We start from the raw sequence: 26,785 nt of genomic DNA on the forward strand, positions 1-26,785 counted from the left end.
GAGAGGGAAAGATTAAAGAGGTGAGCGAGGTGAGAGCAGGTGGTGGGGGAAAGGGAGCGAAGAAGGTGGGAGGGGATGGGATCCAGGGGACAGGTAGATGGGGGGGAGGATGAAATGAGAGAGTGGACTTCCTCGTCTGTGGTGGGGCGGAAGGAGTGGAAGGGAAGGAAAGGTGGCTAGGGGGGGAGAACGGAAAAGTGGGGGGTGGATGAGAGAGTGGAGGATGAGATATTAAGTCAGATGGCTTCAATTTTAGAGGAGAAAAAGGAGGCGAAGTCGGAGGCAGTCAGGGTGGAGGGGGTGGGAGGAGGGGGTGGGGCCAGAAGGGTGCTGAAGGTGGCGAAGAGGCGGCGGGGGTTAGAGGATTGGGAAGAGATGAGGGATTTAAAGAAAGATTGTTTAGCGAGTGAGAGGGCAGAGCTGTAGGATGAAAGGATGAATTTAAAGTGGAGGAAGTCAGCCAGGGAGCGGGATTTTCTCCAGTGTCGTTCAGCGGTACGGGAGCATTTTTGGAGGAAGCAGGTAAATTTGGAGTGCCAGGGTTGGGGTTTGGAACAGCGAGGGTGGACGGAGTGGGCAGGGGCGATAGCATCCAGAGCAGAGGTGAGGGTGAGATTGCAGAGGGAGACCGCCTGGTTGGGGCAGGCCAGGGAGGAAAGGGGAGAAAGGAGGGTATCAAGAGAGGAGGACAGAGAGGCCGGGTGGAGAGCGTCGAGGTTGCGAATGGACAGAGTAGGTTTGGGCAGGGGGAGGGGAGCAGGGGAAGAGATAGAGAAGGAGAGGAGATGGTGATCGATAGAGGAAAGGGAGAGATGGAGAAGTCAGATAGACTACAGAGGTAGGAGAAGACAAGATCAAGGGAGTGGCCAAAGCAGTGGGTAGAGGAGGAGGTCCATTGGGTGAGACCAAGGGAGGAAGAAAGGGTGAGCAGTTTGCTGGAAGCAGGGTCGGTGGGATTGTCCATGGAGAAGTTAAAGTCGCCAAGGATGATGGAGTGGAGGTCGGAGGAGAGGTGGTGAGGAAGCCAGGCAGCAAAGTTGTCAAGGAAGAGGGAGGTGGGGCCAGGGGGGCGGTAGATGACAGTAACACGGAGATGGATGGGGTAGAAGAGGCGGATGGAGTGGGCTTCAAAGGAGAGGGAGGGTTCAGGGGGAATGACACGAAAAGTACAGGTGGAGGAAAGGAGGAAGCCCACTCCCCCGCCTGGGCGGGCACCAGGTATGATGCTTCCCTGAGCTTCTATGTAGTTTAATGTCACTTGGTTTTAAATAGAACATTTGAAATGTGTCATACGCAGAATATAACAGTAGACATGGGTAAAAAGACATACTGTAATATTGTACTACAATGTATTGTAGATTCTGACTTGTGGACTAATTCAGAAAGAAGATTAACGTTGTCTCTAGCTGTTTAACAAACTGGTTAACGATGACTTTGGGAAGTTTTGACTTAAAAGTGCTTTGGAAGTTTTATTAACCATTAGTTCAATTTGTGAAACTAAAGGTTCCATCCAGCTCTGACTGCCAGTGGTAGGTAGTGTCACCTACCAAGCTTCTCATTAAATTCCACCCATTAGTTTGAATGTTTGAGGTCCAGCTTCTTCTGTACTTATCTAAACATATTGGTTCATGAAGTAAAAGATCCCCGACAACTCTGAGGGATAATCAGTATTTCAGCCTGTTACATGGAATTGCTTTTACAAGCTGTAATAGGTCGCTCACAAAGAATACCATATACTTTTATTTTTTTTAAAACTTTTTTTATTGGTCCGCCAAATACAGCATTTGACAAAACATAGAATCCATAATTTTCTTATTGACTTTTTCTTTGTTATAATGGGCAACATAAATAACAAAATAAGAAACATAGGTGGATAAGTGAAGGGGGAGGTGGGGAATCCATGTGCACATTGTAAATAGTTCACTTTTAATAAAGTTCCAACTAACATTCTTTTATTATTAAGACTTAGAGATTATTTATTCAAATATAAATGTACATTAAAGGTATTTATGGTTCAGGTCCTAAGAAATTTATGGTGTTTGGTCTTATATTAATCCACATTTTACCAGCAGGAATCTGGTACCATCGCACATAGCGATCGCTAGTTATGATTAGTGTAAGATTAATTCTCATAAATACTCTGCTAATGGGTTAGTTTAAACCAGAATTTTGGCGGTTGCCTGGTGTAGAACATGTACACAGCAGTTGGAGTAAGTCACCCCCACGTTTGGAGAAGAATTCTTTGAACTGACCTATGACCTGTATTTAAACTGACCTATGGCCTGCATTTGAACTGACTTACGGCCTGCATTGTGTCACAACCAAGCACTCGCCAAACCCTGAACCAATGTAGAACTTTCTTAGTGTTACCCTTGTGTACATTGTTACATCATCACTGTTTTTTTAGCCAAACTGTATGTAAACTAGTCACTCATGCAGTAACAGCCTCTTTAACAACATACTTCAGGATTGAACTGTTATTGGATCCAGTGCGCACACGTAATCAGTTATACTTTCTTATATTTGGTTATACTGTGATATATTCTGCTATTAAATCTCTTGTGCGTTGGAACCACATTAATTGCATTGGACAATCTTTATTGGTGATGATAGAAACGGACATAACACACTTTATGCCAATAGAGCTTGGATCACTGGTATTGCAGCATGATAGGACTATTTTTGTGAAAGACCAAACGAGCCAGCAAGAATGAAAGACAGCGCTTCATATCAACAGCGCTTAGACCATTACATGTGTAGCATCTGTATGAATGAATAGACATGATATTTGATACGAGCAGCAATTACAATCTCAAAATAATCAAGTCTATTCCTGTTTCATATATAATTGTTGCTAGGGAGCAAGGTCTAATATATTTATATGGATAAGCTCTCAAAGTGGTCAGAGCACTCAGCAGTGGGTACAAACAACACATGTATGAGCTAACATCGCCGTTCCACCTCTGTATCCCCACTCTACCAAGCCCTTCACTGGCTCCCCTTCCCCTACAGAATCCTTTTCAAGCTCCTCACTCTGACTTACAAGGCCCTCGCCAACTCCACTGCTCCCTACATCTCTAACCTTATTTCTATTCACACTCCCTCCCGCTCACTGCGATCGTCCAACGATCGTCGCCTCTCTTCCCCTCTGATTACCTCCTCTCACGCACGTATCCAAGACTTCTCCTGCGCCACTCCCCTCCATTGGAACAAACTCCCCCGCTCCATCAGAACTTCCCCTAATCTGTCCTCTTTCAAACGAACATTAAAAGCCCACCTTTTCCTTAAAGCCTTTCAGTCTCATGCCTAAACTCCCACCGGTCGGCTACCTCTCTTTCTCATCCCTTCTTCCCTTCTCCCCCTTCCTCGACTCCGTCTCCGTTTCTCCCGTCTCTCCGTCTCATCCATGTGTCTGTCTGTCTTCCCCTCCCTTTAGATTGTACGCTCCTTTGAGCAGGTCTCTCCTACCTTCTGTTTCCATCACTTTTAACTGCGCTCTCCAGCTACTCAGCTCACCTCCTCTCAGTCCCTCTGCCCTCTGTCTCCTCTCGCTTCTCTCCGCTCCCCTCAGTGACTCTCAACCTGTCATCCGTGCCCACCCTCTTGGGCCATAGTTACCTGCCTATACTCACTTTTCCCCTTTCCTTTCATGCTGTGCCTGAGCCCCCAGAGTTATAGTGCTTACTGTTACTTGTACTGTGCTGTTTCACCTTGTACTGTGCCATTGTTTGTCCTTGTACGGCGCTACGGATACTTTGTGGCGCCCTATAAATAAAAATTAATAATAATAATAAAATAACAGGTGCTTAGAAGACATTAGTAGTGTTTACTATCCCCAGTAAAACTAGGTTTATTAATGTCACATAAATGGTCAACATAGAGTAATGAAAGTAACCATATGAACTAATGGAACTATAATTCTCTGAATGAATCAGAGAAAGAGAGATATACTTGATACTTTCATAAATATATTCTTAGACTAAGGAGTCATAATATGGATGACATAATGTTACATGGTATATCCTGAGTTAATGTGCTTAACATTGCAGATCCACTGCTACTTGTACTGAAAACGATTCAATGAGAAGGAAAAGTTATTGCATTCAAATGAATTTCTGTGCCTTTTGCCTATATGTGATGGGATCCCACTGAAAAATAATAAGCAAATACTGCTACAGGTAGGTTCTTATCACTATTAGAAACAGTGCAGCTCTCTATATATGCTCGTTAGAAGATTAGTCATCGACTAAAATAAGGATAAGATCATAAAACAACTTATAGCCCTAGTTGAGGGTGCCTTTTGGAAGCTACATATGTGAACATAAAGAATTAATTCATATCTAATATGTATTCCTCTATACAATCAATTATTGCCTTCCATAGGATAAACTCTATTTGGATCTCAATGATGAGAACAATTGAGGTTATGGCTTTTTCATAGCCATAACCAAAGTCCTTACCGAAAGGACGAAGCGCGTCGCTACAGCTACAATATCACTGGATCATCTAGACCACTCCAAGTATATCCTATTGCATTTATCTCATACTTTGACCAGACTCTCGCTATTATATCTACAAATACCTCTGAGGATTCGAAGAGGAACACAGTTTGAACAACATTGTGTTTATCCGGACATATGAGAGGTGCGCACCTCACTTCTGTAGAGACGCTGAGACAGAAACTGATCACTCCTCAATGTGGACATCGAAAACTGCAAGTATTTGCTATACTCACAGTGTGAGGTCTACACTATATTATTGGAGGATATACATCTCTAGGAGACAAATTGTGTATTCATCTCAGCAGTCTGAACAATAGTATGTTTTGGAGTATATATTTTTGGAGATTGAATCATTCACGGTCCAAGAGACATTGTCACGGTCCAAGAGACATTGTAATAGGGTTCTATTATACATGTGGTCATTTAAGAAGATATACTGATATCTTTGCACACTATATACTGTTTATCATTAGCTTAATTACCAATACTTCCAGAATATTATTGGGGATTTTATGTATTTTTATAATAAATGTTGATTATATTTATATTTTGCAATCGTTGTAGAATTTATATTTAATAAGTACTATTGGATAGTAGTGGTCCATACTACCCACTGGATGCCTCACATTCGTGCTGTCATTGTTTTGTGGTGATTGGTACTATTTTGGGGAGTGACACTTTCCCCAGATTAGCGGCGTTTCTGAGACATTCCAGCAGGGTCTTTTTTTATTATTAGCGCCAGGTATTTGTTATTTTATACTTGTGGTCCGAGTTATAGACATTTTTATCTCGGCAGGTTAAGTGCTGCCATTTTCATATGACCACCACAACTTCAAAATTACAGCTAGAATCTGATTGATTGCTAAAGACAACATCTCCACTTTTTCAAACCCGGAGTTTAGTAAATATAGCCCATAGACAGTCGTAAGCGTTTGTTGCATGTGGACATGAATTGTGTTCAATTATATATTAAATACATTTTTAAGGATACTCTCTCTTTCATATACTGTAACATATTATATACTATACAGCCCCTCACTGTGTGGTGCTTATTTTGCAGTGATAGAATCAGGGTCTAGGGTGAGTCAGTAACATGACGAGACAGGGGAAGAGGCGGAGATGTAGAGCAATGGATAGACAATATAACTGCAATAGAATATTACTGAAGAAACAATAGAGAAGACTGTACATTTTTATTACAGCAGTATTGTTGTTTTTATCTTCAAATGTTTATGGCTGTTGAGGGTTTATTATTAAAAAGTTTATTTAAAGATTTACTGTGGGCAGCACGGTGGCTCAGTGGTTAGCATTTTGTCTGGGGTGATGAGTTCGATTCCTGATCATGGCCTTATCTGTGTGGAGTTTGCACGTTCTCCCCGTGTTTGCGTGGGTTTCCTCCGGGTGCTCCAGTTTCCTCCTACACTTCAAAATCATACTGGTAGGTTAATTGGCTGCTATTAAATTGCCCTTAGTCTCCCTCTGTGTGTGTGTGTATGTGTGTTAGGGGATTTAGATTGTAAACTCCAATGGGGCAGGGACTGATGTGAATGAGCTCTGTGTACAGCGCTGTGGAATTAGTGGCGCTATATAAACAAATAGATGATGATGATGAAAAAGTAATTGTAATACTTTAATAAAGATGTTTTTGAGCAAGCAGTTAATGTGTTCATTTCGATATTGTTATTCAGAGGGAGTGAATTTGGGGTGGGATATGACTGCTAGCTGTGTCATTCCCTCTCAGCTTCCTGCAAACGAATTAGAATTTTTAGGTTTTAAGCACTGGATAGAAGAGGAAGTTGTGTAATGTAAGTGAAGGTGGAAGTGACAGTTATGATTCTTTGCAGCAATGTTAGTGTTACAATATATACTGTATTGTTCAGTGATTTACTTTATACATACGGAACCATATTTCCTGTTGTGGGTGAGTAATATCTCTCTTACTAATCTTAGATGCCGATGTCTTTGTTTTATAGATATTCAACTTAAATCAAGTACCTATACTGACCTACTACATGGTGCCTTTATCTCTGTTCAGTTTATGTTACGTGTTTCTCCATCAGTGAGCTGTGTATGTCTGTTTATTTCCTGTCTCTTCCACTTTGGGGAAAACAAGGTTGCAGTTGAAAGTCCAAAGTATTTTCATCATTGTGAAGCAGTGAATTCTGCGGAGGGGCAGTGCACTATCCTCTAACGAAATTACACTCTTATTTTTGTGCACAGGCGGTTTCATTTGGGCGAACGTACACGGTTTTATTACTTTGTGAACCTTACTCTTATTTTATTTTTACAATCTGTAAATAAAATATTTTGCAGCAAAGTTTATTACTGAGATCAGATGATAAAGTAAATTTTACTCTGAGCAACTGTCTCTGTATTAATGTACGTTATATTGAACTGGAGCAATTGTCACAATGGAACACTCTCTACTTTCATGTGTAACAGTCTCTTATTACTTAGAAACAAGTGTACAAAAGACCGTGTGGAAATTGTGGATCTGAGGGGAGTTGGATTGAGCCCACAAGGAAGTTCCCCATCACTGAGCAGTTACCTGCACCATAATGGGGCTGACGGTACAAAATGTCCTAGTGACGGCTCTGAAGAAACTGGGCAAGAGGAAATTTAAGAGGTTTAAAGAACATCTGAGTGAATGGGAAGTGTCAGAAGGATATATCAAGATTACAAAAGATCAGCTGGATGGAAAAGATCCAGATCATGTCGCTGATCTTATCAGGAGACATTATACAGATTCCTATGGGATTTATGTGACTCTGGCTATTCTGAAAGCGATACAGGAGAATAAAATTAGAGAGGATCTCAAACGTGACTTCGAGAAAGGTAAAATACAGATGGGTAAATGCCTAAAGCACAGATTCATTTTACAAAATGATAATGTTATTGGTAACATACAAACAAAATTACTGACATGGATGCAACAAGTATACAGTCATAATCTAAGGAGAGAACAGAATTCCTAAGAAGGAAAATGCTATAACACAACACAAAACACACAAAGACCCCAATAAGAGTAAGATCATGTGTATCCATGAACATGGGACTATCACAGGTTTGTATTATTCAACCTGTTGTATTGGTGATATTGTCACTCATATGCTGCCTTTAGGACACACATTATTCAAAACACTTTTAATTGCTCATGTAAAATAGTCTACATAAACTTGTACTTCTTCATTAATATTTGATTGTTTCTCATGCTTTTATATTTGCAGTGGATTATTCTGTATGACATTCAGGTGGGATACAAGTGAAAGCTGCTGAGATGAAGCAGCCAGTAGCCCTTGTTCTTCTGTTTTGCAACAGCTTATTCTTGTCTACACATAATATCATATCAGCTATGACAAAGTAATCCAACAGCCATTCGGAGTGTTCTGCATTTCTTGTACATCACTATTTTGTTTTAAAAAAAATCATCATTAGATATTCAGTTTCTGCAAATTATTGGCAAAGTTTACTAAACAAAGCAAAATGATTTGCTATAAAGATTGATGTATGATCTTAGTGTCACATAGAGGCAGTAAATGGTCAGATTTGGGGACACTAACAGAGAGTAAATAACTTTTTGGTCACTTTTTGGTGGTCAAAAATAGAGCTCTCTCCTCGATCTGCAGTAGTCTAAGAGCTCTTCTGTCTTGTGGAAAATCTTGGACCTCTTCCTTAAAGCTGCACAACCTTCTATCTAGGAAAATATTTTCCTAATGTGGTCTGTTCTCTAGCCGGTGGTCCAGGGGGATGATACATGCAATCTTTTTCCTGGGCTCCTTATTTATTCAAGCAGACCACATGAAAACCTGGGACAGATGGCGACTTGTGACTGCCCCACCAACTCACCTCCACCGCCAGCGTCATTTAAAGATGTTGTAAAAATTGAATTGGCCATTTCTCTATTAAAATAAATAAACGATAGTCTGATTGTGGAAGGGGGCCACCTTTTTATTGGCGGTAATGCAGTTGTAAGGTTTTTCCCTATCACTAATATAGTTAATTGACCCCTACTAGATCCCTTCTATCCTCCAATACTAAAATGTTATTTAAATTAACAGCTGCTCTTTGCAATTATAATATATATATATATATATATATATATATATTAAATGAGTTTTATAATGTATTCATGCCTTCTAATTGTCTCTAGTCGTGGACCTAAAAAGGGGCAGGCTTGCATGAGAGGGAGTGGTTTATCACCCCAAAATTGGTGGATTAGGCGGAGTTTGGATGATTCAGGGTGGGGCTTATTTTGTCCTGATTTCACATGTCTTAGTGCTGGGAAAGGCGCGCACCCAGGGGGGGTTTCCTGGTCTCTGGAAACCCCTCTCCTGCCTGGGACACAGACTGGGTTATCGGGGAAAATTCAACAGAGGCCCCCCTGCTACCTAGGGAGGTTGCGTGACCACATCCTGTATTGGGCCAATCAGAGAATGAGAAGCCTGTAGCCAATCGGGAGGCGAGCAGCATGATGCTTACACCCAATCGACGCTCAGGAGGATTCCACTGTGTGTCTGTGTCTTCTGCTCTCAAGATGGACTGTTTAAATACCGGAGCGCGGAACGTAGTTGTGGCTAACAGAAGGATATTTTCGCTGGACGTGTGTGGAGGATTATAATGTAAAGTTCTGCGCTGGTGCTGGAGAGAACCGGAGGGAGTTTATCTATGTGATGGTATGTGGCTTATTAAAAAAATAAATACATTTCGAAGATTTCTTGGATTAGGCATGGGCAAACCAGCTTTCACATTCCTATTCGCATACTGTGCTTCATGATTCTTCATACATACTGTTTGTCTCTTACATTTAACTGTCTCTTACATTTATGGATATAATGCCCCCACATTTCTAGATGTATACTGTGCAGTAAAAAAGAAATGTGCCCAAAAAATTGGGGCTGTACTAAAAAAAAGTGCAGCTATAAACAATGTAGAGGTGGGGCAGTTTATCTGACCGTGCAGGCTATTTCATTTAATATGGGGATCATGGTAGTCCCTATTAATTTCAGGTGGGGAAGTTTGGTAACTATTTATTAAATGTGAATACTAATTATTTAATATCAGTGTTGTTTTTTTGGGGGAAAATGTTTATATATCAAACGTGAATACTATTTAATGTCGGGGCAGGTTTGTAAGAAATAGATCTATTTATTAAATGTGAATACTGTTATTGCAATGCCGAGGCTGGGTGCAGGGATGGAGGGCTATTTAACGTAGGTGCTATTGATTTAACGTCAGGGTTGATTTGGGGGAGGGAGGCCTAAATGGTTCACTCATTGCTAGACTTTCCAAATTTCATGTACCTATCCCTTTTTTCCAAACAGGACCCAAACACTCCAGGATACACAAAAGCAGCAACTGAGCATAAGACATATGCAGCAGCAGCAGATAGCTAAACCTGCAAGAACAGGTAGGAGAGAGCAGGACATTCTACAACTGTCCTTATTCTGGTGATGCAGTCCCAATTTTGGTTGACTGTCCTGCTCAGTCAGGACTTTTTCCCCCCTGCAGGGACAGTTGGGAGGTATGTCCCACTTCACATGGCTCTGCTTATGAAGGGGGGGGCTGCATGCACATAACAGTAATGCACACAGCATTGCCATGTATTTGAAGGGGATTGGAAGAGTAGGAGAGAAGCCTAGTGTGTCTAAAATTATAGCCACGCCCCCATGCATGCTGGTCACGCCCACTGGCGATGTGGCGTGGAAACCCCCCTCCTCAAATCCTGCGTTTGCCCCTGCTGGGAGGTAGGATATATTGACAAAAAGGTTTTTTTGGACAGACCGCACAGAACTCTTATAATTTTCCTACATTAAACCACCCATGTATTCAAATTTTAATAATTGCTAATTACATATATTTATGTTTATCACAGGAGGTGCTTCCAGAGAGATACAATTGTCATCATGAGAGTGAGAAGAAAAAAGGATTCTCTCAACGGATGCACTCTTAGTACATTCAATTAATTAAAACAATTTCAAACTTTATTACATTCATTAAAACCAATAATGTTTGAGCGAACTATTACTAAATACTAAAAAGGAGGATATTTAATTGGTCAGTTAACAAATGTGTTCAATATAAAGACCTCTCTGAATGATATAACTCTCTAAATTTATACAGCGTCATATCTTATTATATTGTTGAACAAATATTTAATGATATGATATCAAGTTATGATATAGATTGATAAAATCATTATTATTTGAGCTAATCTGAAATTGAATTAAAAAAAAAACGCTTCTGAGAATAATAATAAAGTTGATTGCAAAAAAAAAAGTGACAGAGACAGGAATGGCTGGATGTGCAGAATTTCAGATTTTTAATATCATATAACTTGGCTTTTTCTTCAATTTTCTTCTTAAGTTTAATAATATTTTGTTCAAACATCATTGGTTTTAATGAATCTAATAAAGTTTGAAATTGTTTTTATAAATGTAATGAACCTAAGAGTGCATCCTTTATGAGAGAATCCTTGTTTCTTCTCCCTCTCATGTATGATATATTATTTAAAGAATTATTTAAGGAATGTAACAAAATGTAACAAAGCCCCTCACTTTCCAACAGTAGCAGAGAATGGGTACAATGATAGACATTTACGCTGTGTGCTTATTTTTTTTTCTTTCCTACCCTCTAGTGCATTGTTCTTCAAAGACAAATATCATGATGAGCCCAACCCTACAGGATAAATGCATTTACCTAACAGGTAACATATGAATACAAGGAAGAAGCCAATTATTGCACTAAACGCTGTAATCTTGTAGTGCCTATGTCTGTATCTCTGACAAAAAGAACACTGGGATTCCAATAAAAGGTCTGCAGAGGTGGGCTTATACTTTAAACTGAATCTAGATATAAATTCTCAAAACTTGAAAGTTACTTTTTGCTTTCAGGTGAACCAGTTTCTTATTACTTAGATTCAAGTGTACAGAAGACCTTGTGGAGATTGTGGATCTGAGGGAAGGTTGGATTGGGCAGCACGATGGCTCAGTGGTTAGCACTTCTGCCTCACAGCACTGGGGTCATGAGTTCGATTCCTGGTCTTATCTGTGTGGAGTTTGTATGTTCTCCCCATGTTTGCGTGCGTTTCCTCCGTGTGCTCCGGTTTCCTCCCACACTCCAAAAACATACTGGTAGGTTAATTGGCTGCTATTAAATTGACCCTAGTCTCTCCCTGTCTCTCTCTGTGTTTGTATGTTAGGAAATTTAAACTGTAAGCTCCAATGGGGCAGGGACTGATGTGATTGATTTCTCTGTACAGCGCTGCGGAATTAGAGGCGCTATATAAACAGATGATGATGGTGATGATTGAGCTCACACAGAACTTCCGCATATCAAGTCATTTTAGCAGTATCACTAAATATGAAAGTATCTGTTGTTTAAAAGGGCATAAAATCTATTTATCTTGCCAAGGTCTATGCCAGTAATGAACTTGTGTTTCATTGAAAATAAATACCGTACATAGACCGCAGGTAGAAAGTGGTCTCTACCAACGCCTAGTGTTGGTCTCTGACTTACTTATATATGTTTATCCTAAAATATAGAGACACATTTTAAGAAATGACATGTAATTAGCTGAAGAATTCTATAGACGGAGATCCTGAAACAGAGTCAGTATAATAAAGACGCAATAGAGGCGTTATATCTGGTGATATGCAGATTATGTCCTTCGCTTTACAGCCAAATTCATGGACGAGCACAGAACAGATCTTATAAGAAGGATAACGATGGTAGATCCAGTATTATATGACCTCTGGGAACAGGGGCGGCTGACACAGGAACAGTACAAGGATCTGATTGAGAAACCAACATCCCTGGAAAAGATGAGGGGACTGTGGGAGACCATCAGCTACTGGGATGACATCGGTAAGGACATGGCCTACAGAGCCCTGAGAAGACACAACTCCTCAGTCATCAATTACTTGGAATCTGATGAGTGGAAGGAGAGACTGCAGAGATCACAATATTCCAGTAAGTATTTGTGTCATTAATTTGAATATTTAAATCCCATGTCCTTTAATAATGAACTGGAAACATTACAAAACCCCCCACAAAATGATATTAAAAAATGAACAGGGGGCACAAGAAGCCAAGCAACCCACTGAGATAGACCTGCTACAATCAGCAGTGGACTTATGCACAGTATCAAAAGCAGCGTAAGATCTCGGTCATATCCTGTCTTTGGTGATTTTTTGAAATAAAGTTTTTTTCACAGTTAACATAAGTTTTTAAAGTATTTGTGTTTTATTATCTGCCACGATTGCAGGTTTTTGTTTTAATATGATATTTTAAGTATCATTTGTATGTAGCTTAAATGGTGTTTAACCCCTTTCCATCTACCATCTATATTTATGGGTTTTGCATATAAATTTACATTTGCTCAATATGTTGTTTGGGCTCAATACTAGTAGCCCTGATGTCTGCCAGTCATGTGACCAGGAACAATAGTGATCAGTGAACGTTGGGTGCGGATGAATGCAGAAGGCGGAGTTTCCATATTGATACAGGGAGATTCTGTGATGTCATCACAGACGTCACTGAGTGATAGGAAGATCAGGGAGTCAGGGAAGAAAAAAAAGCTTAAAATCAGTAACTTTGTTTAATGGCCGTAACATTGCATCACACCTAAAATAAAGTACATAGATTTGGTATTCCTATACTAGAAACTACTAGCCAATTCATTTTGTGGGGTAACTTTATGGCGGGCTCTATGTGTTTACAAGTAAATCTGACACTAGCTATGAAAAACGTTCTGTTATTTCCTTCCTGTTTTTCCTTTATAGTGGGCTTAAGCTAAAAAATATTTTATATTTTATATTTTTTTATATTTTATTTCTATATTCTACCAAAAGAAAACAAAATGTTATCACGTTGTTATGAATTACAGGACTATAGTGATGGATTTGTTGCTTGTGCTGTGTTAATTCCACATGATCTTCAATTTTTATTAAAGTTTTCAAAATATTGAAAGATGACTACACTTCAAACCTGTTCAGTGTCAGACTGAGGCATGAAGGGCCTGCGACGCTAGGGGCCCACCAGAGGGGTGTGGCCAGCCATCATAGAAGCGAGACCAGACACTAGAGGGGTAGTGGTCAGCCCACGAAGGACAGCTAGCACCATAGTGTAGTATAAAAAAAATGCAGTGTGTATATAAAGAGTACACAGTCTTGACCTGCCCCTTAGATTGGGCAGAACAGTCACCAAAAATCGGGATTGTCCCACTAGACTCAGAACATTTGACAGACTGTCCTACCTGTTCTTGTCACTTTTACCACCTGTGTCTGCGGGTTTCTTTAGGTGCGGCTTGTCTGGATCCTGGAATGTTGGGGGCCCTATTTTGAAGGAAAAAAAAGAGTACATTTAGAAAATTTCAACCAGCCCCGGCGTTAAATCAATAGGACCCACGATTAATACTTAGGCCTTCCTCCAGCGACAATATTAAAGTAATAGTATTCCCATTTAATAAATAAATCTATTTTCCTCCCTCCAAACAGCCCCAGCAATAAATTAATAGCATTTCCATATAATAAATATACCTATTTCCCGCAACTGTCACTGCCATTAAATAATTCATATTCACACTTAATAAATAGACCTCATGCTCCTCAAACTCAGTCACACATTCAATTAATAGCGCCCAAACCACCCCATCTTAAATTAATAGTCCCCACTATAAAATTAAATTGGCCCACCATTACCCCACAAACAAAATAGCACCCATTAATTAGCCTCCACCTACTACACACACACACACATTACATTGCCACAAGCCCCCTGTGCCATCACACGTGATTATTTTTTTTTTAAAGTACCCGCTCCCCCCACCAATGAAGAGCGGGGTGATCAGGGTCGGGGCCTACCGGGGAATACTCCGTCCGGTTCCCGGCGGGCCAGTCCGACCCTGAACGTGTTGCAAAGAATTCATGAAAGTAAAAGGGAAACACATATTTTAGTAAAGAAACTATTGAAGAATATTTTACTTATTTGTTGATTTAACTGCAATTAAGGACCTGATGCATAGTTGAATGTAGCCCAGTATAGTTTAAATTACACAAATTTGCACTGCGCATGCCAACAAAGAGAACAGATGGATGTGCGTCAATGCCGACGTGCGCCTATCTGGTGCTTGAGCGTCCTTACGACTGGATATGTGGAATGAGGGAGGGAAGGGGCTTGCAATCATGTATTCACGTAAACAGGCGTATCTGTTGCACCTGTTACAGGGACGGTGTAAACAAGCACTGACAATGATGACTTGCTGATGCAGAGTCAGACACATCTCAACATGTGCATGGCTCTGCATATCGGTGGAAATACACTATGTTTGTATGCTTTTTTGAGTAACTTATACCCATTTTGAGACTAATTCTGCATCGTACACTTGGGGGTAAATATATGAAGCTGAAAGTTTTCCGGCGGGTTTGAAAAATCCAATCAGATTCTAGTTATCATTTATTTAGTACATTCTACACAATGACAGCTAGAACCTGATTGGTTGCTATAGGCAACATCTCCACTTTTCAAACCCGCTGGAAAACTCTCAGCTTGATACATTTAACCCTTAGGGCTAGATTTACTAAGCTGTGGGTTTGAAAAAGTGGGGATGTTGCCTATAGCAACCAATCAAATTCTAGATTTCATTTATTTAGTACCTTCTACAAAATGACAGCTAGAATCTGATTGGTTGCTATAGGCAACATCCCCACTTTTTCAAACCCGCAGCTTAGTAAATCTAGCCCTTAGTGTCTTATAAAGCCAGTGCTTGGCAATAAAACACCATATTAGTAATTCAGGACTATGACTATATGAAGCCTACCTGAAACATCTGTCACCACGAAGACATTTATTAGCTTAACCAAAGGAAAGTAACTTATATGTACCCCTAGTCTCTCCAGCCAGGGAGCACTATGTTGAGAAGTACTGTTTATATCTGGAAAGGGAAATCACCGACGTGGACCCACTTCTAGATGAGCTTCTGGATCAGAAGCTGTTGACACTGAAACAGTATGAACGTGTGAAAACAAACAAAAGATCCAGGGACAGGATGAGAGTCCTCTGTATTATGTTCATCTATGGGGATGATATTGACAAGGATCTGTTCTACCTGACTCTGAGGAAACACAACTACGCAGCCATCAGACGAATGGAAAGGGGAGAGAGTAAGTTTCAACATCATTGTGATAAAATTGTAAATGAAATGTTATAGGGGAAGTAAATGCAAAATAGGAAAACACATATTTTACATGTTTTATACAGATATACAATAAATCAGTGTATTTATATCAGTCTCCCCTGACTGGGAGCTGTAATGAGGATCCTGCTGTTCCTTATACACTGAGAGAAAATTAAATAATATAATAAGGGAATGGTTTTACTCCGATTGTCTATCATATAAAGAGTAATATATACGTGTGATGTATTAACAGTTACAGGAAGTAATACAAACTGTTACCGCAGAATATATTGTAATGGGGCTGTCTATTCATTGAGTATAGTCAGTGAATAAGGATATAAATAAGTAAGGATCACTTGTTTTGTTGAAAAATGCTACAGTACAAATGAAGTTCAGTGATTTGTGATGTGGTGTAATGTGTGTTGTGGGGTGTGGTGTGTGATGTGATGTGGTGTAATGTGGGGTGTGGGGTGATGTGTGATGTGGTAGAATGATGGTGTGGGGTGTGGTGTGATGTGTGATTTGTGATTTGGTGTAATGTGTGGTGTGGGGTGTGGTGTGATTTGTGATGTGGTGGAATGATGGTGTGGGGTGTGGTGTGTGGTGTGATGTGTGATTTGTGATGTGGTGTTATGTGTGGTGTGGTGTGGAGTGTGGTGTGATGTGAGATTTGTGATGTGGTGGGGTGTGGGGTGTGGTGTGATGTGTGATTTGTGATGTGGTGTAATGTGGGGTGTGGAGTGTGGTGTGATGTGAGATTTGTGATGTGGTGTAATGTGTGGTGTGGTGTGGTGTGGAGTGTGGTGTGATGTGAGATTTGTGATGTGGTGTAATGTGGGGTGTGGGGTGTGGTGTGATGTGAGATTTGTGATGTGGTGTAATGTGGGGTGGGGTGTGGTGTGGAGTGTGGTGTGATGTGAGATTTGTGATGTGGGGTGTGGTGTGATGTGTGATTTGTGATGTGGGGTGTGGAGTGTGGTGTGATGTGAGATTTGTGATGTGGTGTAATGTGGGGTGTGGAGTGTGGTGTGATGTGAGATTTGTGATGTGGTGTAATGTGTGGTGTGGTGTGGTGTGGAGTGTGGTGTGATGTGAGATTTGTGATGTGGTGTAATGTGGGGTGTGGGGTGTGGTGTGATGTGAGATTTGTGATGTGGTGTAATGTGGGGTGGGGTGTGGTGTGGAGTGTGGTGTGATGTGAGATTTGTGATGTGGGGTGTGGTGTGATGTGTGATTTGTGATGTGGGGTGTGGAGTGTGGTGTGATGTGAGATTTGTGATGTGGTGTAATGTGGGGTGTGGGGTGTGGTGTGATGTGAGATTTGTGATGTGGTGTAATGTGGGGTGGGGTGTGGTGTGGAGTGTGGTGTGATGTGAGATTTGTGATGTGGGGTGTGGTGTGATGTGTGATTTGTGATGTGGGGTGTGGAGTGTGGTGTGATGTGAGATTTGTGATGTGGTGTAATGTGGGGTGTGGGGTGTGGTGTGATGTGTGATTTGTGATGTGGTGGAATGATGGTGTGATGTGGTGTAATGTGTGGTGTAATGTCTCAATCCAAATCAGTATACCCATGGGTATTTCAAAGGTAGTAATACTGGCACACTTCTAGTTTCCACTTTCCACAGCTAATTTCATTATTATTATTATTATTCTTTATTTATATGGCGCCACGAGGTGTCCGCAGCGCCGTACAAAATACAGTACAGACAGTATACAAGGGTATGACAGTACAGAGTAGAACAAGTATAGCCAAGACTTCAATATCTCCACGCAAAGCAAATAGAGTTTGTAAGCTCAAAAGAGCTTACATACTAAGGGGAGGGGAGACAGACAGCAGACACAAGGGGAGTCAGAGAGGTTCAAATACAAGAGTAGACAGGAAAGTGGGAGGTGATGAGAACGATAAGGTTAAGTGGATGGTTGGAAGGCCTTAAGGAACAGATGGGTTTTGAGAGCCCGCTTGAAGGAGCCATGAATACTTTTCATGAATACTCTCCCAGCTATTACAGATTCATGTGGTATCAGGCATATTCAAATCCCAAGATGAAATACTGATACTCAAATACTAATCATTAAAATCTGAAAAGCATATAAATGCAAAACAAAAGGAGCTAAATATTATGGTCCCAGCAAAACTGGTTATTTTCATCAGTGAGTAAAGTCCTTGGTGTAGGGCACTGTGTGAGCCGGTATCCCAGGCCAGAAGTCATTGCAGAATATGTAAGTGCCGATGTAATGAGTTTTAGATGCTGAATGTTTGTAGATGAATTTCTCACATCCCTGATTCTCCTCCTTCTTTAAATGAATACCCTTACTTTTGGAAAAATGTTGTTATAACATGACAGTAACAACGGTGACCGAAAATACATTTTATAATCTATCACTAAATTTATTAATGGAGATTGGCAAACCAGTGCTATTGTTAAAGAGACGTGGTGGGGCGAGGCTTAATACAGGGCCGTAACTAGGGCTGTGCGACCGCCCAGGGCGCAACGCTGAAGGGGGGCGCAATTTAGGAATATTTTAGGTTAATTTGGTTCAAATTGAGGGCTAGGGGGGCGACATTTGTCTTTCTTGCCCAGGGCACTAGAATTCTAAGTTACGGCTCTGGCTTAATAATCCAAAGGTACCATACCTATAGGCTTCAAAAATCTTAATTCATCCACTCTATCAAAGAACACAGAGTGATTTTATAGAGTGGATGGGAGACCCTCTGTCTGTACGGAGCGCTTTATCTGACTTTATCTGCCATTTGCAAGCGTTCGTATGCCAGAGGTTAAATATCACCAGGCTGACCAATAGGAGATAGCACCATTTAAGCACAAACAAACATTAACCAGTTGCATCACCAGTTATCAATTTTCTTACGATATCAGTTCTCCTACATTTATATATGAGGAGTTTAAATGCTGAATTCTAATTGATTTTAACAGTATATGCTGCTATTAAATAATTAATTATTAATAGAAACGGCAATTTAATGGGAAAACCTGTGTGTGTCAGTGCACTCCTTAGCAGCCCTCCCCAGATCTTCCAAACAATGTACTGCACATTAAACCTCTACCAAATTCACTTAGTGCCATTCTTCCACTCCTGCTCTCTCTCTTCTTGACATAATGCAGTGGCTCTCAGTTATTTATAGACCTCATCACTTCATGGAGCGGCTTCCAGCCTATGAGATACCGGAAGCCGCTGCATCGCCAGACTGGACTAAAGCAAGAAAATTATTTTGAAAAGAAGTAAAGGGGGCTGGGAAGGCAATGCACAGTGGGCCCCCTGGTAAGACTAGGCCCCTTACATCTGTACCAGCCGTACCCCCTTGATGGTGGCCCTGACTACATATAGCTATGTTAAAGTATGTTCAAAATTGGAATCTGTTGTTGGAGAAAATCTGGCAGATGAAAATTGGCAAAGTAGATTTGAAACCTCTAGAAAACACAACTTGTAAGATTGTTCTAATTGAGCAAGCTCTTAAAATGTTTCATTTGTGATATAGAGTCCCTCTAAATAAGATGTACAGACATGTCCCATATACATGTTTGAAAGGATGCCCGAGTAGAGAAGATATGGACCACAATTGGTGGTTATGTTCCATAGTTAAAATTGTTTGGGATCAAGTGATTTATATATTAAAAGTTACAATTTTCTATCACTTCTCTCCAGATTTGATGTTGAATAAGCAAATATGTTTGTTAGAGGGAAAAATTCCATCATTACATCAAAATTTCACAAGATTAGTAAACATAATTTGTATGACTACATCACAAGTACTAGCTTCACTATTATAACTTGGACGAAACTTTTAACTGAAATTTAGTTTATTTACACTTGGATCAATCAAAACTCATATAGTAAGTTTAAAATTTAGTGACTTTGATTTACACATCAACAAAATATCTGATATTATTTGACCTTATGAGACATCTTCCTTTTTCCATTTTATATAACTTTTATTATTTTTTTTATTTATACAATAACACCCAGATTTTTTGCCAGTTAAATGTCATCATAGGATACAGAAAGAATTGTTGATTCATTATTGTAATTTATTTTTGTTTATTAGTATGACTCATTCTTATAGCTTATAAAGGGTTTCTAACCAGTGAGCGAGTTCTATTCTTAATTGTTATATATTTGTGATCAGTGATCGAACTGGAGATGTGGAAGTGGTGGTATGAAAAATCCAAGTGATTGGAATTTGTTAGTTTACAATGAAGGCTGTGGGAGAAGTGGCAGTTAGGTCGTGAAATAACCTATATTCTTATAACGAACCAGACTGGACCTGGCTAAAGTCAATCTAATTTTTAACTGGTTCAAATAGTTCATGCATTTCTACCTGTAGCTCTGTAGTTCTCCTCTATGATTTGCAATTCTTCCTGCTGTACCCTAAATTTTCAAGGTTTTATGGTCAACCTCATTCCAGAAACTAAAAACATAAAAATTGTCCCCACAGTACATAAAGTGTAACAGTTATTGAAACACAAATCTCTGACCCAGCTACAAATATAAGTCGTATCAATATTTTACCCGTCTTACATGTGTATTCTTCTCAGGTCCAAAATCACACTCCTTGTGAACTGTAGTCTCCAAGTCCTATAACCCTTATTATTATCAGTTATTTATATAGCACCACTAATTCCGCAGCGCTGTACAGAGAACGCATTCACATCAGTCCCTGCCCCATGGGAGCTTACAGTCTAAATTCCCTAACAAACACACAGATAGACAGACAGACAGAGAGAATGAGTCTACAATCTAAATTCCCTAACATGCACACACACACACACAGACAGAGAGACTAGGGTCAATTTTTATAGCATCCAAATAACCTACCAGTATGTTTTTGGAGTGTGGGAGGAAACCGGAGCACCTGGAGGAAACCCACGCAAACACGTGGAGAACATGCAAACTCCACACAGATAAGGCCATCAAACTCGTGACCCCAGTGCTGTGAGGCAGAAGTGCTAACCACTAGGCCACTGTGCTGCCCATACAGAATGCCTACAACTGTCTTTTAGCACATATCCTTATTGTATACTAAGCATAATCATAACATATACTGTCCTAAGCTAAAAAAAAAAAATATTCAAGCTTGATCTACTATCTATCAAAGCTGATATGTTTTGATTCATCAATATATTAGAGACCTAATTGCCTCAGCTTTGTGATTTATCTTCAATGCTTAATCCTTAACTGACTAATCCTATGTAGGTTGTCAGCTGTTATTATATCTTTACATATACTGATTGTTATTTGTTAATATCATCTGTTTATGTGGACCTTGGGGGTGCTTATGGCCATAACCACTGTGTATTTTATTATGTACATATTTTTTGAATAAATACCCATTGAGTGTTATAAGTAGCGCTCCTTCTTTCTCTTTATTGTATTTCTATTTTATTAGGTCTGGAGCCTATATTTGTAGCTGCTGGTATACACCCCATAGGTCTATTAGCGCCCAGTTGTGTTTGTTATATTAGTTGATCTACTAGACAGAACATTAATACAGGGAGATGTGAGAGGTGATAATACAGAATACATTATTTATCTTTATAATTGTGACTCTCCTTAACTCTGCAGTTGAACACTTTGTGGACATATTCAGGTCAGATCTGATAGAAAAGATAACTGTGATAGATCCAGTTCTAGATGATCTACTGAAAGAAAAGCTTCTGACACAGGAACAGTACAATGATTTGATCAAAAAGGCAACATCTGAAGACAAGATGAGAGACCTCTATGAAATGATAAGATTCTGGCATTACACTGATAGAGACACGTTCTATCTGACCCTGAGGACACACAACTACGTGATCATCAGAGATCTGGAAAGTCATAAGGTACTCTCAGAGGATCGCAATCTGACCAGTTACAGTAAGTGACACTCTCTGAATTCAATAAATAAGTCTCCTAGTGGTTGATTTAACATTAACTTTTATCTGAATGCCCTTATCAAGCGTTGTCTTACCTAATAAATAAAGACATGTGGTACTTGTTTAGAAAAGAAAGGTCACAAGATTTTACTGACAAAGTGGTGGCAAATAAAAAACACGACCAATCAGCTACCAGCCATTGCAACACCAAACTTGTGGCAACCAATAATGTACCCAAACACTTCTACGCAGTGGAGCCCCACTCTCCTTTGTTTGGCTCAATAGCTGGGACCCGCCTGAAAAGGAGGTGCCCTATATCTCCACAAGCAGGAATGTTACTAACAATGAAACTCCCTTTTAAGGGATAGTGCTCCACCGCCACCCAAGTGTGTCATTTATGGCTGCTGATTGCAATGCTTTTCTGCCATCAAGGCCCTTCTGAAAGAAAATCAACGATTAATTAACAATACAACATGACGTACAAATTAATGCGTCTCGCCAGCTCAGGCTATCTCCCAAAACCCTTACTGATTGACTGGTCAACTCTAACTAACAGACCCAGTAATATTAACTCTTGCAGGGCTCATTTTTTTCTTTTTCAGCACAACCTTGGTGCTTATATAACCTCAGGCCAATTCATGTCCTCGGTTATCCTACTGTAAATCTCTTATCTTAGTGATGCTGTAGCGTGTGTGAGTATATAGGAGACCAGTGTAGAGTATATTATACACAAGACCTCTGTACAAACTGATTGATATGGGCTGTAATAAAAGCAAAGAGATATTGAAATTATGAATCACTTCTAATATCTACAGCTGGAGCGAACCTTTTGAGGAACCACCAATCAGAGCTGATAAGAAGGATGATCATGGTAGAACCAGTTCTAGATGACCTCTTGGAACAGAAGCTTCTAACACAGGAACAGTACAATGACTTTTGTAAAAAAACAACATCTGAGGACAAGATGAGGGACCTCTGTGATATTGTGAGGTCCTGGAGTGACCCTGACAAGGAAATTGTATGTATGACTCTGAGAAGATACAACACTTGGGTCACTAGAAACTTGGAATCAGAGGATCAGAATCCAGTCAATATATTCAACCCTTCCTTCTCCAGTAAGTCGTATTGATACTGTGTAACAAATCTTATCTTCTAAGCCAAATCATTCTAACTACAGAATATAACTATCAGGAGGTAAGTGCACAGTAAATATCTTCAACAAGTAATAAACAATGCAATAAAAATCTGTAATCACACAAAAGTACACATATAATAAATACAGCTCCCAATGTCCCTCACTCTCATGATTAATATAAACATAGCCTCATTAATGAGACTAAACTTAGCATTTTCTTATGAGTAAAACATACAAATTGAAATCAATGAAGGAAGTTTTCATAAAGTGGAAGTAGGTTGGGCTTGAATGTCGTATTTTTACCATTTCCACTCTATCCACAAATGTAGGTACAGATATATTTTACAGGGAATTGGGTGTGCAAGTAAAAAAGTGCTAGGCAGACAAGTAGGCGCACTTCGGCACTTAAAGAATCGTTGGAGGTCCACATTTTATGTGGTTTGTAAATGACACTTTGAGAGGGAGAAATAAAATGAAATAATGAATCCAGGAGAAGTGACATACAGGGATTGGGGGTTTTAGTAGATACGTTAGTGAGAGATGCTGATAAAAAGGTTTGAAAATGTCATTGTAATTGGAAGTTTTTTGTCTCTGCATCTGAAGATCAATTTGTGAACAGACACCGATCAGATATTATAAGAATGATAATCATGATAGATCCCGTTCTTGATGATCTTAAGGAAATGAGGCTTCTGACAAAGGAACAATATAATGATTTATGTAAAAAAACAACGTATGAGGACAAGACGAGGGAACTGTGTGATATTGTCAGAGACTGGGGAGACGTCGACAAGGACACATTCTGTATGATGCTGAAGAAATACAATTCTCCTGTCATCTGTGACTTGGAAATAATGGAAATAATGGATAAGATAATCAGACCCCAGATTCTCCTTGCCAGTAAGTAGTAAGTTTATATTTTACAAAGGGAATACATTATTGTATATGGAGGTCAGTGATTGTTAATTACACAGAACACATTTCTTCAGATTCAAGACACAGGTATCACTCCACAGGTGACTAAAAAAAGAGAATAGTAAAGATATTTGTTAGAGAGTGTGTTCACTTTTTTTTTTAACTCTATTTGAAACCTTGCAGCTTGATCTGATCTTGCAGCATGGGGAAAGTCAGTCAGTCCAGTCCTGTGACATAGAGTTTAAAAGAAGGAATTTACAATTTGAATAATACATCCACAGGATTTTCTCACCCAAAATTAGAAGCCTTATTAAAAAACATATAGTACAGTCCCTTTATAATAAATTACCAGAGATTCCTCACCCTGAATTTTACAGCCCTGGTGGTCAATGAATCAAGCTGAGAGTTTCTGGTGAGTTTGGAAAGTGGAGATGTTGCTTATAGCAACCAATCAGATTCTAGCTGTCATTTTGTAGAATGTACTAAATAAATTATAACTACAATCTGCTTGGTAATAAATAAATGATGATGATGATGATGATGATGATGGTATATTATGGTAGAGAGGCAATGGTCCCCCCAGTAGTGTAGGAATAAAACAAGGAACACAGGGTTAAAACTCGTGAATTTATTCTCTTTACTTTCGGGATAAGGTTTTACCACGGCTGCAGACTAGTAGCCGTAGTGTAGGAAAGTAATACCACGATACCATCAATATGCAATGTTTTTCAACATGTCACAAAATAAATAATATTTTTAGACTCTTGGTTCAACAATCTCCGCAAAATGCAAACATAAATCACCACAACACATAGGTCACTGAATAGATATATCTCACTTTAAATTTAGGCACCGTGCTTCAGTGAAATGGTTTTCACTGGATAATTGGGGAGGAAACCGGTTGCTAACGAGTTAATCAGGCCAATACACTAAATGCTGCTGCAGCAGATTATCTAGACAAATTAATCACTATAGACTTTTAGTGCAATTATACACCACTTATCACACAAAATCAGTAGACATGCAACAAGGATTAATCCAGCTTGTTCAGGTGAGATGCTTTAGACATGAGATGACACTGACAATGAAATGCTTTATCTAAGAAATACAATTACATTAATGATTTAGAAAGGTTTGACCAGACATTGCAATACCAAAATAAGTATTATAATTTTACGCATCATTACCAGCTGCTATACTCTAGTAGAGCTTTTATTATATTCTATTACATAATATGATTCACATTACCCCCAAAAACTTCAATTTTACATAAAATTCAAATGTTATATTTCAAGTAACTTATTAACACAAAATTAATTTTTTTTTATTATTATTGTGCATTATTATTATTTTTTTTTTAATTTAGCCTTCACTTCTGAAAAATTTCTGTTGGGTGAGGGAGTAGTAAAGACATGAGTGATACAGCTGCTGGGTGGGAGATTAGAGATATGTATCACTATTTATTTACATCTGTTCCCAGATAAAATTTCACCTTTATGATTCCTCTGCTTTACATATTCTAGTCAAACCGCCTCCTTCTTTTTTTACACTTCTGCATCTTCATTTCGATGAAAAAATAGTGGACATATATTTGTTAGCTTTAAATTTAAAAGTGATGACAGCACCACTCATCTGCCCATCAACTTGTCCTTTGATGGCTGCTGAAAGGCAGAGTTATGCGAACCTCCAATTAATTAATAATTTATCTGAAGATCCAGCACTCTAAACCACAGGAAGCTGTTACTGAGGATGGTATATATTTATCTTGTTAGACTGACTACATTTATTAAAAGATGAATCGATGCATACAATGGGGGAAGGGATTTTATGAACGAGTCTGGATTAGGGGTGTGAAGTTAGAATGAAATAATTACGTTTGAAAGTGATGTCGCTACTAAAGGTCTACAAAACCCTTCTGAGTGTTTTGTGACTTCTGTAGGTAGCATTTTAATACTCAGCAATTGTTACAGATATGCACAACTATCAATATTGTCCAAATGGGTCCCCATAGTTGAACATCGACATATATCAGTATGCATGATCATGTCAAACAAATCTTATTGACTTTTTTGACTGGGTGAGGGACGCCGTAGATGTAGGATATCTAGACTTTAGTAAGGCTTTTGACACTGTCCCACATCGCAGGCTGGTAAATAAACTCAAACGCTTGGGATTGGATTCTAAGATGGTTGAATGGATATACTCTGGGTTGCAGGATAGAAAACAGAGAGTAGTAGTAAATGGAGTAAATTCACAGGAGGGAAGGGTTACCAATTGAGTACCCCAAGGCTCCTTACTTGGACCAGTGCTTTTTAATATCTTTATTGATGACATTGCAAATAGTATTGAAGGGAAAGTATGCATTATTCTAAAACCCAAACGTTAAATATAGTATTAATGGCACTATAATGGTAACTACTGAGGAGAAAAGGGATCTAGGAGTAGCTATTTCAGGTAATGTAACAATGCAATGAAAAAGGTAAGTTAGATGCTTAGTTGCATATGAAGAAGAATCAGTAGCAGAAAGAAATAAATAATAATACCACTGTATAGGTCATTGGTACGGCCTCATCTAGATACTGTGTTCAGTTCTGGAGGCCATATCTCCAGAAGGTTATAAATACATTAGAAACTGTACAAAGATGGGCAACTAAAATGGCGCATGGCCTACTGCACAAAACTTACCCGGAAAAACTAAAAGATCTTAATATGTATAGTTTGGAGAAGAGAAGAGAAAGAGGGGACATGATATCAACTTTCAAATAGCTCAAGGGTTTTAAGAAGAGACAGGAGGGAAATATTCTACAAAGGAAGAGAAGTATTAGAACACGAGGACATGTACTGAGACTAGAGGAAAGTAGGTTCAGGGGAAATATGATGAAAAACTACTTAACAGAAAGGGTAGTGGATAAGTGGAATAGCCTCCCATCAGAGGTGGTAGAGACTAATACAGTAGAGCAATTTAAATATGCTTGGAAAAGACATAAGGATATCCTTGCAAAGAATAAAGGATTAATTGGGTTACCATAGGGTAAAAAATGGGCAGACTTGATGGGCCAAGTGGTTCTTATCTGCTGTCAAATTCTATGTTTCTATGTTTAGTATGGCACCCTGAGAAAACAAATTCTAGCTATTCTGGGGGCAAAGATGGGTCTTACCCAGCACCAGAAAGTTGTACCTAATAAAG

The 26,785-nt window shown here is 39.3% G+C and overlaps 1 protein-coding gene across 4 annotated transcripts in view; it reads left to right on the plus strand.

Moving 5' to 3' along the window:
* The first annotated feature begins 6,344 nt into the window (after positions 1-6,344).
* The window catches only part of LOC142097224 (uncharacterized), a 35,369-nt gene continuing 14,928 nt past the window's right edge, over positions 6,345-26,785 (plus strand). For 3 of the 4 annotated variants that reach the window (XM_075178888.1, XM_075178889.1, XM_075178891.1), the window contains exons 1-8: positions 6,345-6,423; positions 6,960-7,337; positions 11,137-11,205; positions 12,180-12,470; positions 15,389-15,661; positions 21,256-21,549; positions 22,364-22,663; positions 23,287-23,583. In XM_075178888.1, coding sequence (XP_075034989.1) covers positions 7,061-7,337; positions 11,137-11,205; positions 12,180-12,470; positions 15,389-15,661; positions 21,256-21,549; positions 22,364-22,663; positions 23,287-23,583 — 1,801 coding nt within the window. In that variant the 5' untranslated portion in view covers positions 6,345-6,423; positions 6,960-7,060. The remainder of the gene's footprint in view (positions 6,424-6,959; positions 7,338-11,136; positions 11,206-12,179; positions 12,471-15,388; positions 15,662-21,255; positions 21,550-22,363; positions 22,664-23,286; positions 23,584-26,785) is intronic. The other variant, XM_075178890.1, reaches the window with a different exon arrangement.

This window comes from Mixophyes fleayi, chromosome 7, assembly GCF_038048845.1.
Source record: "Mixophyes fleayi isolate aMixFle1 chromosome 7, aMixFle1.hap1, whole genome shotgun sequence".
NCBI classification, from domain to species: domain Eukaryota; kingdom Metazoa; phylum Chordata; class Amphibia; order Anura; family Limnodynastidae; genus Mixophyes; species Mixophyes fleayi.